This window comes from Hyphopichia burtonii, assembly GCF_001661395.1.
Source record: "Hyphopichia burtonii NRRL Y-1933 unplaced genomic scaffold HYPBUscaffold_2, whole genome shotgun sequence".
NCBI lineage: Eukaryota > Fungi > Ascomycota > Pichiomycetes > Serinales > Debaryomycetaceae > Hyphopichia > Hyphopichia burtonii.
Window position 1 is genome coordinate 207,479 of NW_017963729.1, and position 12,815 is coordinate 220,293.

At 33.2% G+C, this 12,815-nt stretch overlaps 7 protein-coding genes across 7 annotated transcripts; 2 read left to right on the forward strand and 5 right to left on the reverse strand.

Moving 5' to 3' along the window:
* Window positions 1-117: 117 nt before the first annotated feature.
* ROM2 (Rho family guanine nucleotide exchange factor) lies at window positions 118-3,189 on the reverse strand (the record flags this gene model as incomplete). The annotated part of the gene is made up of 2 exons (XM_020223216.1): window positions 118-2,490; window positions 2,611-3,189. 2 exons carry the CDS (start codon window positions 3,187-3,189, stop codon window positions 118-120), a joined length of 2,952 nt encoding a protein of 983 aa, XP_020077473.1.
* A 2,017-nt stretch (window positions 3,190-5,206) lies between these two features.
* ARC18 (Arc18p) lies at window positions 5,207-5,737 on the forward strand (the record flags this gene model as incomplete). The annotated part of the gene is made up of 1 exon (XM_020223431.1): window positions 5,207-5,737. The coding sequence occupies one exon, from the start codon at window positions 5,207-5,209 to the stop codon at window positions 5,735-5,737; it is 531 nt and encodes a 176-aa protein (XP_020077474.1).
* Window positions 5,738-5,776: 39 nt separating this feature from the next.
* HYPBUDRAFT_104552 (uncharacterized protein) lies at window positions 5,777-6,439 on the reverse strand (the record flags this gene model as incomplete). Its single annotated transcript, XM_020218354.1, has 1 exon — window positions 5,777-6,439. One exon carries the CDS (start codon window positions 6,437-6,439, stop codon window positions 5,777-5,779), a length of 663 nt encoding a protein of 220 aa, XP_020077475.1.
* Window positions 6,440-6,511: 72 nt separating this feature from the next.
* HYPBUDRAFT_104655 (protein-S-isoprenylcysteine carboxyl O-methyltransferase) lies at window positions 6,512-7,186 on the forward strand (the record flags this gene model as incomplete). Its single annotated transcript, XM_020218361.1, has 1 exon — window positions 6,512-7,186. One exon carries the CDS (start codon window positions 6,512-6,514, stop codon window positions 7,184-7,186), a length of 675 nt encoding a protein of 224 aa, XP_020077476.1.
* Window positions 7,187-7,242: 56 nt separating this feature from the next.
* FAD2 (Fad2p) lies at window positions 7,243-8,502 on the reverse strand (the record flags this gene model as incomplete). Its single annotated transcript, XM_020223432.1, has 1 exon — window positions 7,243-8,502. One exon carries the CDS (start codon window positions 8,500-8,502, stop codon window positions 7,243-7,245), a length of 1,260 nt encoding a protein of 419 aa, XP_020077477.1.
* Window positions 8,503-8,710: 208 nt separating this feature from the next.
* Window positions 8,711-10,340, reverse strand: YHM2 (Yhm2p). The gene has a single exon (XM_020220742.1). The coding sequence runs from the start codon at window positions 10,083-10,085 to the stop codon at window positions 9,183-9,185; it is 903 nt and encodes a 300-aa protein (XP_020077478.1). The 5' UTR covers window positions 10,086-10,340; the 3' UTR covers window positions 8,711-9,182.
* Window positions 10,321-12,725, reverse strand: SLY41 (Sly41p; the record flags this gene model as incomplete). The annotated part of the gene is made up of 2 exons (XM_020222481.1): window positions 12,349-12,725; window positions 10,321-11,466 (listed from the first exon to the last, which is right to left on the reverse strand). Exons 1-2 carry the CDS (start codon window positions 12,391-12,393, stop codon window positions 10,321-10,323), a joined length of 1,191 nt encoding a protein of 396 aa, XP_020077479.1. The 5' UTR covers window positions 12,394-12,725.
* Window positions 12,726-12,815: the final 90 nt, after the last annotated feature.

Below are 12,815 nucleotides of genomic sequence, written 5' to 3' on the forward strand. Positions count from 1 at the left end.
AAAATTTCACTGCAATTACGACCCTGACCGAGGGTAACGAATAATAAAGGTAACGTGTGTGTACGGGTGTAATTTATTAACGTATAAACAAGTCATTAATATATAAAAGTAACTAGATTACTTTTTAGGTTTTGGTTTTAAGTTTAAAAAGTCTATTGAAACAATAATGTCGTAACCGTTTTCTTCACAAGCATACAATGCTTCGTGTTCATTCAGATGTAAGAAACGAATGTTTTCTCCCACTAATGCTCTTAATAAGGTAGTTGATTCCAAATCTCTGATTTCAATAAAAGTTGGTTCAAAAGCTAATAAATACGGATAAAATAATGCAATGTTTTGAGGAGTACCTTCCCAAAAAATCCCCCAATTGTGATTTGTTCTCCAACCATTCCCATTAATTAAAAATGAAAATTCTCCATAACTTAATAAGAAATTAGTGTCTAATCGATGAATGGCCAAAGGTGTAACACTTTCTCGTTGAGTTGCAAAATCAAGCGAAGGATCAGCCTCATCTAAAATCGATTCCTTCTTCCCGGCTTCTAATGATAAAATTTCAAATCCTTTAGTACATCCAATACATAATTTTGTTTTCAAAAATGATATGGACACTGGATCGGATGAAAATATAATTTCTCGAATATCATATGATTTCTTATTCTTATTCTTATTATTTCTTTGATCGAATGGATTGGTTGGTTCGATAATACTAATTGAATGGGTACTTCCAGTTTTAACGGCACAAACTAATAATCTTCCATCACAAATACCAGTTTTGAAAAATGAAACATGATTCAAGATTAATTTACCAGATCTAGTGTTCTTCATATGGTCTAATGAATCAGTACATGATAAATCAAATTCATATAATGATTTATCACTTAAAATTAATAATTTGGAATACTCAACCAATACCTCAACTTGAGTAACATATAATTTACTTATAACTAATGTTGGATCAGAGCAAATTTTTTCATTAGAAGTTGCACTGATTGATCTAACCGTTGATACCCATACTCCAGAATCAGTCCCATATAATAATTTTTTACCACCATAACAGGGTACTGCACAATTGATTTTATTATTACCATGAAATCTTCTGGTTTCATATTTTGAAAGCGAAAAAATATCATGTTTTTCAATTAACTTCTTTTGTTGAGTATATATTTGTTGTAAGACTTGATTTTGATTAGTAACATCATCGGCAAACAAAGTTGCATGAACTTGATTTCTACCTAATCCCAAAAAATTAATTTGTAATTTCGGTGCTGATCCACTGACTGCATTAATATAATTAGTCGATTCTGTTCGATTCTTCAATCCTGTATCTGATACAATTGATCCATCAATTCTATGAGGAATGACTGATCTCACGGTTGGTATATCATACCCACTATTAACAAATAATAATGGCAAATAAATTGGTTTCTCAAATACCTTATGAACTTCTCTCTTATTTTGAATCTTATGTTTAACCAATAATAAAGCATGTTCAAATAAATATAAATCAATTTTTTCATTATCCCTTTTTCTATTAAGAGTAACTTGATAAATAATTCGATTATTATAACTTAACTTAAAATTAAATCTTTCTTCTAAAGTTTGTTTACCTAATAATCTATGCAAAACCATTATTTTATGACGATCAGTACTTTCACCAGTTTGAATATTAATTTTAACTAAGATTTTTTCAATTTTTTCTTTAGCTTTTAATAAATTTTTATAATCTGGTGATTCTTCCTTTGTATTTTTGATAATACCTCCTAATAATAATTGATATCTGGCTGGCCTTTGAACACCTTTAATTAAAAATGATGATAAATCTTGTTTCCTTGATTCTGGCTTCTTCTCAATGGCATCCAAAAATCTAGCATATTTCATATTAACTTGTTGTTGTCTTTCATGTTCAAAACTTGCAAATACTTTATTACCAGAATATTTAATAAATGGTTCAAAGTTTCCAACATAATCTAAAAATACATCACTAAAAGTTTCAATAACAGGTTTTTGTTGTTGTTGTCTTTTAGTTAAAGCTTCACTCATTGATTTAGCTAATCTTAATAAATCATTAACTCCACCAAAAACAGTTCTAATAAAAGCTTCACGTTCCCTTTCAGGTATAATATTATTAGCAGGATTACGTAAAGGCATGATATAAAAATCTGTCATAAATTCTAAATCCTTGACATAATCACGTTCAGTATAAATAAATTCATAAATTAATTCTTGTCTCATTTTTTCCTTTTTATCTAATTTATCTAAAACTGATTGTGGTACAGTCTCATGCCATAAAGTTTTATTTGTTTCTTGATCATGTAACGATAATCTTGAAACTGCTCTTTGTAAACCACCTTGAGGTTTTAAATTTAATCTTGCTTGTTGTTCTAATCTTCTTGGACAAGCAATTGAATAACATAATTTATTTCTAGTACAAGTTGGAGAATAACAATCAGTTAAAATGGTGAAAACACCATTAACTCCAGTTGATCCATCCTTCATATGATTCAAAGAAGTGCTTGAATCATGAGAATAAGAATTGCCTAAAGGAGTAGAAGGTTGAGGTAATTGATAACCTTCTAAAATTTTAGCAGTATCATCTTGGAAGAATTCAACATCACTATAAATATGGTTAAATGCATAAACTTCATTAATAGAATCTCTTAAACGATGATTATAAGTAACATCCCTGAAAAATCTTTGAGCGTCTAATGATCTTCCTAATAATAAGGCTAAATTCCGATCATTTGTTCTAATAATTTTACATAATATATCAACGGCCATTTTACCAGTAAAAGTGTCATGATATTCTAAACCATCTTTAGTATTAATTGATAAAATGATTGATTCTTTAAAAGCTTTAGCGACTCTTGATAATAATGCAGGATAAACAGCTGGTCGTTTAGGAACGACTGTTTTAGTTGAGCCAATAGAAGCTGATGAAGGATTTCGATCAGTTTTCAGTAAGGATGCAGTTGAATTATATTTTTTAGTTGATAAGGAAGATGATAATTTACCTAAAGAACTAAAAGATCTTGATTTGGAAGAAGTTAATGAAAAAGTATGTTGAGATGAATTAGAAGAAGAGCCTCCGCTACTTGAACCAGGTTTATGATTATTTTGTTGATATTGCTGATTTTGATATTGTTGAGCTTGAGGTTGACCCTGAGGTTGACCTTGAGGTATTGGTTGCATTCTTTGTTGCTGATTTGGATATTGTTGAATTTGAGGATTTGGTTGACCATATCTAAGCGATGTTGAAGATAATGATTTAGTTCTCATATCATTTTGATTTTGAGCCGGTTGATTATTATACGGATAAGAATTGTAGTGGGGGACGCTAGGAGAAGATACAATACGTCTACCATCTTGAAAGTACCCAAACTGTTGTTGCTGGTGTTGAGGTGGTGGTGGCGGCTGTTGCTGTTGAGGTTGTTGTGGTTGATTAGGATAATATTGATTCACCGGCTGAGATCTTTGAAACGGGCGACGCATTTCTAAACTTTCGGTACTATTATGAACAGGGTAAGGAGCTTGATTACGACCAGGATCTTGAGTAGTATAACTATCGACACGATTATAGTTTGCAAAAGATTGAGGAATGTTATTTTGAAATTGGTTGGTTTCAATATTATGATCATTATTTTCATGAATTAAAGACAGAGCAGATTTATTTGTAACCAGATGATTATATAACATATCATTCAGGTAACCGTTTTGCTGATTAGCATAAATCGGGTGGTGTTGCTGATGGTGATGATGGGGTTGTTGTTCTTGTTGCAGTATTTGATTATCAAGAGGTTGATTATAAGAATCCGGTTGAGAATCGGTCAGTTGTTCTCTTTCTAAAAGCACTTGAGGCAATAGATGAGCTGGTATGTTATTTCTTCGTTGATTTGGATAGGACATTATAAATTAACCAGCAAAGAAGCCAACAACGAACAAAAACACAGAGAAAACGAAAGGATTAATAAAAAAACAAAAAGGAAAAACAAAAAAACAACAAAGTTAAACAAACAATAATATGCAAACAAAATTAAGAAACAAGAATGTAAGGCTCTCTCTAAAAAGAACTTGGATTGATATGGGAAAGGGCTGATAGTAAAGTAACACAAGGACTTTCCAGTTAAATCAAAACAAATACAAACAAACTATTTCAATGATTCAATTTATAACAAAAAAAAAAAAAATAAAAATAAAAAGAATCAGAAAAACAATGGTAATTCGATAAATACCTTTTTGACGGAAGGGTACGTTACAATGACGAATAGATTATAATCGACGAGGATGAATCAGGTACAACGTGCGATGGATAAGCTTGTTTGAATTGATTGATGATGAAAGAAAAGTTCAACAAGTAATTGAAAATTCAATTTGAAAACGAAACGAGAAAAAAGTCTAAAAAAAACGAACAAAGAACACACTACAAAAGGCTCACTGGAAAATTAAACCACTCAAAACTAAGCTGCTCAGAACTAAGCTCAACTAAGCTAAACTAAGCTATTAACAGATGGCAAAGCTTAAAGGTAAAGGCCTTCGACAAAGGTTGGCGGAGATAGAGGATGGGTGCTGGTGTTCTTAATAGGTAGACGAAAGTATATGGTACCCTTTTTGGCACCGGGACAGGGACTGATCCGAGACTCCCATTCAGCTTCAGACATTGAAATTCATTGACCATTCAGTGATGGTATTAGATTACTCATTACTCAGAGGGTTTAGAGTATAAGGCCTTATAGTCGACAGTAGTATACATTGTTCATGGTGTTCATACAGATCACGGTACTATTCAGAACAATTGTCAGAATACTTAGAGTACTATTCGGAATACCATTCAAAGTACCATTCGGAATACCATTCATAGCACTATCCTTGCAGTATTCATAGAGCATGAAAGGAAAATTCAGTAGAGCAATTATAGGGTATTGATAGTACTCAGACTATTTAAAGTAATATTGAGACTACTATCACTATTCAGAGACCAGAACACGCATATTCATTTTGTCGAACACAGGGTTTACAGAGTATGAAGTAGAGAGTAGAGTAGAGTGGAGTGGAGTGGAGTAAACTAGAGTAGAGTAGAGTAGAGTAGTAGAGGGTTTTATACTGGTTTAGCAGTCACACCCGTGCACCATGTACCCAAGCACTACAAATAATCTATTTAATCCTCAAGTGGACAGAATACAACTTTCAATTGTTTATTAACTAATCCAAGATGCCAGCTTACCATTCAACCTTCTTAACTGAAGACTCAGTAGATAATAGAATCATTGGGAATTTGGTGTTGTTACCAATTCACACCAATTATAGAGGTCCACTGTATCCACCACAACAAGATTATGATATAATTGAAGAAATTTTAGACTTATTTAGAGCAAATTCCTTTTTCAAGAATTTTGATATTAAAGGACCTGCTGATAGATTATTAATCTACGGTATATTGTTTATCAGTGATTGTTTATCCAAATTAAATAATCGAGTTAATTATAGAGAAGCAATTAGAATATTAAATAACTTAAGTCTTGATTCCTTTGCATTACCAGGAGATATTGGATTCCCATTAAATGCATTATATCAACCACCATCAAATAAGAATGAAGCTGATTTATTAAGATCTTATTTACAACAGTTTAGACAAGAATTATCTGATCGGTTATTGAAAAGAATTTACGCTCAAGATGAAAATGTACCAAGTAAATATTGGTTAGCCTTTACTAGAAGAAGATTTATGAATAAAAGTTTATAATTTATATATATATATATATAAATATATAACGATGATGGATTAAATCAATGGTATTAATACTCTGACCCTTTGTTTATACTTTAAATAATCATCTCCATGAAATTTAACTAAAAACCATTCTTCAAATCTTATCCTTTTTTTGAAAAAAAAATTCATTACGATTAAACAGATTATCATACTTAGCATATTTCCTAGCAATATTTGAATTCCATTGACAAAGATCCAAAAACCTAAATAGCTTGGGTGTCGACTGAGTCCATAGACCCCATGGGTCACTAATTTATTTTGTTTCTCTGTTTCAATATAATGATTAAAACTAGCTCCGCAGGTTTTGATCGATAAGTGTCTTAATAAAATACCTAATACCGCTAGTATTACTCCCAAAATGAACCAATTGGATTCAACATTGAGCTTCAGGTAGAATTCTATCATGTTCATGCTCTGGATAGCCCAGTACTCTTTACTACCCCCTTGTCCATACACTAGGAACAGCCTTGAGGTTACTTTGTTACCGTTATATTTAGCCGTACTGATAAATTCATTATAATGGAAAAGTGCTAATAACAAAAGGTAAAGCAGTAGTTTTATTTTTTTGAAACTTTCACTGGTGAATATGGTATATAAACACCATGCTACCACTGCCCCAAGACCCAGTGATACGTAGACAATCTCAGCAAGATTATTCGACTGTGAGTTGTACATGGTTGATGTACTTTATATCTGCGATTGAAATATTTTTTTTTGTTTTTTTAGTGATGGTGTTCTTTATTAACCATGTATGATGCTAACAAGGTTGATTTGGCTAAGGTTGCCCATAAGTCGGTATTGTTGGGCTTTGTTGGCTGTTTGAGTGTATACGGTATGGTAAATGGGTATTGCAGAATAGGGGTCTTTGTTTTGCTGCTATGTATATTTCATTATATGGAATTTTTAAGTACTTACTATTTTAATACCAGTCAAGTAGACGATGATTCGTTTATAATGGAGGATCAGGATTTGCATATGGTTTACATTGGGTCATTAGTTGAGTATGGTGTTCGAAAAGCAATTGAATACTATTTCGATATACCAATTGACATCAAGGTATTGGTGGTTATTGGATTGGTATTGACGGTGATTGGCCAGACTACCAGAAGTTTGGCAATGTATACTGCCAAACAATCATTTAATCATTATATTCAAAGAGAACAAACGTCAAAACACCAATTGGTCACTACTGGGGTATACCGGTACTTGAGACACCCGAGCTACTTTGGATTTTGGTGGTGGTTTATTGGATTAGAATTATGGTTGGGGAATTTTGTTATATTGATACTTGGAGGATATCAATTATGGAATTTTTTCAATAAACGAATTGAATTTGAAGAGAAGTTTTTAGTCGATTTTTTCCAAAATGATTATATAACTTATAGACAATCTACAAAAACCTGGATTCCGTTAATCAATTAATAAATATATCTGTATGTATGTATTTATGTATGTATATAAGACTATGGCAAGTAAAACTATTTTGTACCAACACCATAACCATTGACGTTTCTATACATCAAGACCCCGTTATCACCATCAACGTATTGACACCATCTTCCTGATTTCCATAAAGACTTAAACATATTTTCATCAGAGTATTGGTAATTTTTACCCATGACTTTTTTAATTTCTTCACTTGCTTCTCTAGCGTTGTAAAAAGGAATTCTTGAAACGTAATGGTGTAAGACATGGGTTTCGATGATATCATGAAAGATAAACCAACCAATGAAACCAAACTCACGATCAATGGTGGCAGCAGCTCCTCTGGCAAAATTCCATTGATGAGCTTCATAATGAGGCATTTTTGGATCGGAATGTTGTAAAAAGGTAATGAATACTAACCAGTGATTAACAAAAAGATATGGAATAAACCAGTTAACCAACAAGTTAAAGCCACCGAAATTTTGATACCAAGTATAAAGAATAAAAGATTGTAAAATCAAACCAATATCCGATAAAACAATGTACCAATAATCTCTTTTTTCAAATATAACCGAGTTTGGATTGAAATGATTCTTACCCCAGGAAGAAACATTTGGATGGTCATTACCGGCAGTAACATTAGTAAATAAATACATGATCCAACCAAACAATTGTTGTGCCACCAAAGTGTATAAAGTGTAAATTGGAGAGTCTCCAATTAAATCATCGACGTCTTCTACTCCTCTCACTTGTAAGAAGGTCGATTTAGTCTTAGGAACGAAAACCATATCACGATCCATATGACCAGTGGCTTTATGATGTTTACTATGACTAAACTTCCAACTGAAATAAGGCACCATCAAATAAGAATGAAGCACCCATCCAACACTATCATTAACCCATCCGTAATCACTAAATGCTTGGTGGCCACATTCGTGGGCCAACACCCACAACCCAGTGCCAAATAACCCTTGCACAAAACAGTAGCCACTCCAAGCAACGAATCTTAATGCTTGATTTGGGATCAACTCAATATAATTATTGGCCAAAAACCCAAACACCACCATCCAGAAAATATCCCGGAAAACATAGTATAAAGATTCAAACACCCTTCTTTCATAACAATGAGCAGGAATTGCCTTCAAGATATCTTTGATAGAATAATCGGGAGCTTCAAAAACATTTCCATAAGTATCAATGGCACTAGCCGGTTCAACACGATTACTGAAAGTAGCAACGTTTCCCTTTTGTTCAACTTGGGTTCTACTAGAAACCCCACTGGCAGTAGCAGATGAGCTTACTTGACTAGACATCTTTAAAGAAGTATTCTTCCACCTACTGATTCACCAACCAAATCACCTATAAGCGTAATTCAATTAGGGATGGAATTCACGTCTTTTATAAGATGAGAAAAACAATTGCAGCACAAAGTGAAAAAAATGTTCAGATTTTTTTTTTTTTTTCGTTTTTTTCTTTCTTTCTTTATTTTCTTAATTGTTTTTTTTTTTTTGTTAGTTGAGTTTTTGGTTATTTTTCGGCTGTTTTTTCTTTTTTGATGAGCTTTTCTTTTCTTTGGGTGTTTTATTGGGGCTAAAGGTTAAGGGATGTAGCGAACAGGCGGATAATTGCAAATCATCTACAGGTTATATACAGAGTGTGGCCTAAAGAAGAATCAACAATATCTATTGTCCAGGGTCTTGATTGCTTATTCATTATCTCTTGAATGGTATTATCTACTGAATGGTATTATTATCTACTGATGGGTGGTTTCCCAACAAGCGTAAGGATTCCATGGGCGTATTGTTGTGTTCAATTTTTGTCTTGTCGTCACGTGACTGCGTTCACGTGACTGCAGTAATAGTTATCTTTCTCTTTGTGCTCTATTGTATTTGGTCCAACCTCGGGATACCGGAATACCGATTGCTACCGTTTGCAACAATTATACTGTTATCAAGGTTTTTTATATTAAGAATTATATAAGACTCTCTAGTTGTTAATGGCCAGCACCGTCTGCGTTTAATAATTTTTTGAAAATGTCACCAAAGGCAACCATAAACACCGTTTGCCAAACCCCTAAACCAATTCTAGGAGTCACCCCTCTGTATAGACCTTTAATACCATTGTTTTGGTAAATATACTTGAAAGCACTCCCGACACCTAATTTGGCCGGTCTATTTGGGTCTTTTGTCTTTGATTGCATTTCAACTCTAATGACTTCAATTGGCTGGTTCCAAGCACTTAACCCCCCACCAATTACTGAACTAGCAATTTTTTCGATGGCATTTAATTTATCATTTTCTCCCTTCTTGGTGATTTTACGAATTGCTTCCTCTGCTAATCTGGATAATCCGAATCTCGACCCCCAATTGGTCATCTGTCTAATGGCAACTGCGTTGACTCCTTTATTGATTCCTCTGATACCTTCTTTTTTATAAATATCTTGGAATACTTGGAAACTAGTTTGTTTGGGAACTCCAGCAGTGGCTACTTGTTTGGCTCTGGTGATCTCAACGGTTTTCATACAAGTACAAAACCCCATGGTTAAGTATGCTTGGGCTAACCCACCACTAATACCACCACCCATTCCACTAACGAAATTATTCAATCCTAATTTTTTAAATTGATATTCTGCTTCAGCAGAAACGAATAACAACACTGCACCTTTGGTCGAGGCTTCAATCCAGGCCCAAGGTATTAATCCCTGGTAAAACCCGAAAAGACCACCACGACTCCAAACTAATTTACCGGCTTGGAAAATACTCAATGATCTATTAGCTGCCATGGTGGTTTTAATAACCTCCAATGGCTGTCCCAAACTGGTGACTTCAGCCATGTTTAATCCTGCCCCCAATAAGATATTGGAGAAGTTGATTGGTTTCTTTTCAATTGTAGTCATTGCTGCTGAAGAAGAAGAAGTAGAAGAAGAAGAACAAGTTGTAATGTTGTTGAAAAATTTGGACATTCCCTTTCCCCGGGGTCGATCGGTGCGATTTTTTGCTCACCCCTCCTGTTACGGCTTAAACGAATAACGCATAAGGAATATGCTGCAAAAGATGATTTTTTCTACAAAAAAACAATAACAGTATAGTTTACAACGTAAGTCATTAAGGTATGCGATTATTTAGTTTTGATTACTTAGCAGATCCAAAACGATCGTAACAATAGAGTCCAATGAAGGTTAGGGATAATCCAAATATTTGGGTTGGACTCAAATTTTTATTATTTTCCCATAAAAATGAAAATAATATAATGATTATTCTTTTCAAGATATTAGCAATTGAGTAATTGATTGGACTGATCAATCCTAATAATTGGAATGCAATTAATGATTGTACGAAATGAGACCCTCCATTAAGTAATATAAGGGCAATCATGGTTTTATTTAGATTAAGGATTGATATGGATTCATTATTAAATTCCAGAATTATATAAATTGGTAAAGTTAATACGAATCCAATCATTGAACAGAAAAACAATATCGTCAACTTGTCGAATTTTTTCTCTTCATTTGTAGTGTTATAACTAGGTAAATCACTAGTTGATTTTAATGTTAACTTTTTCTTTGCAAAAATATTTTGATTAACAAAAATTAACATTGATATGAATGCATAGATAAACCCACTCATATATAGGGTTTGAATTGAGTTTGAAGGCTTATAACAGGTTATCATAATACCAACCATTAATGGTATTAATGTAATATAAGTGATTTTCTTATATGTTTTCCCGAAAAAAATTCTATAAATGAAAACGGTGGTTATTGGTGACAATGCTTTAATGGTATGCACTAAGGATACTGGAATTAAACTGGTGGCCTTATGACTAGTTATATGGCCAATGAATTGAAATCCTCCCATTGGTAAGGTGGTCTTAATGACTTGGGTATCTGGTTGAACAAATTTAAGTATCGAATTATCAATTGAACTTAATTTAGGTACTGATCCTTGCGGGAAATATCTGTCCAATTTAGGAAACTGAATTAACCCCATTACTAGCAAGATACAAAGAATCGAATTAATGCAAAATTGTAATTCTGTTAATGTTATTGGGTAATTATAGTTTGATAAAATCAACTTAGTTGAATTGTTTGATATAATTGAAAAAATATACCAATTAAAACATAATGCAACTACTTTCCAATCAATGGGAGGCATCCAGCTAGAAACCCCTGATTCTTGGGCATCACTAATGAAATAATCATGTTCTTTCACTGGAGACGTGGGATTGGATAATGGTGGTGAAAGCGGTAATTGAAAAGTAGCTACTCGATTCTGACTCTGTTTCTGTTTGGCTTTTTCATTTGGGATATTATGAAATAAGTGATTTGATGATAAGTTTCGATTAATTTGTGACAGCTTCAAGGTTCCTAAACCTAACCCTCCTTTATTTGGATTCATCCCCGATATTTTTTCAAAACTGGTGGAACTTGATTCTCTTGACATCTTTATCTATATATATATATATCTACCTGTCTAATGGCTGTGGCTGGGATAGACGAATATGTCAGGGTTGTTAATAAGTAGGCGTTGACAAAGATAAACCTAATACTCAATTGAAGGTCCTGAACCCTTGTTAGTAGAACGGTTATAATGTACTTTTACTCTAGTAAAGAATGTTGTTAAGAGCAAATGAATAAACAAACAAGTGAGTTTGCTGAAAAATCAATAAATTTTTCCAAAGGAGTCACTCTATTCAGTAAATGAGCCTGGTTCCAGCTACTTAATCTACCTCTATACTTTATCAATAAACCTATGGGAGGTTCAAGTGTTCTTAAATACTTGACTCCTTTCAATGAATTTTTCCTTTTCTTTCTTTCTTTTTTTTTTTTTTTTTTTTTTTTTTTTTTTTTTTTTTTTTTTTTTTTTTTTTTTTTTGTTTTTTTTTTCTTTTTTTTTTTTTGTTTTGTATGTGGTTTTCTTTATTTTTAATACATTTTTGACAGCCTTTGTTTATGTTTATACCGAAAAGTAATCTTTAATTAGCCTTTTCAGAACCTACAAGCCTAAATCTCAGATCACCTGTTTGCTACAGGGACAAGGTCGGGGAGTTGGATGGGGATGCCAAAGAATTAATGGAAAAGATGAAGAGCATGGTTTATTATCCATATCACAAAAACAATTCCATTGACTTTAATCGAATGGCTAAATTTCATATCGTACATATTCACTTTGGGGCTTCGGATAAGTTTTGACAGCGAACTTCATTGTTCATTTGGCTTGCTCTACTTCTCGACATACCGTGATAGCCTCGACAAATGGCAACCATCTCGACAAGCTGAAATACCCTCGACAAAGCTGAAAAATACTCGATTACTCAAATAATATTAACGGTTGTTTAATCTGCTATTGTTCGCATTGGTCTTCTCATAACCAGTTTCGGTTCCTGATTATGTAAGACAGGCACGGTGGGTGTCCCATGATCCATGCCAATTGGGAGCAGACTGATGAGGATTATACAAGCTGTGGAAAGCAAATTAAGGCCTGTTTGCAACTGTTACTGGTTGGGATGGGGATGTTGTCCAGGGGCCCATCCGTACCTCTGGTTATTTATAGATTGTGTTGTTAATTTATCTATCGCTTACGTAATTGTTTGATGTCACGTGATGGGTAAATGATTTTTTTTTCCA

Coding starts and splice junctions, on each gene's coding strand:
- YHM2 (XM_020220742.1), bottom strand. CDS start 10,085: ATGACTACAATTGAAAAGAAACCAATCAACTTCTCCAATATCTTATTG.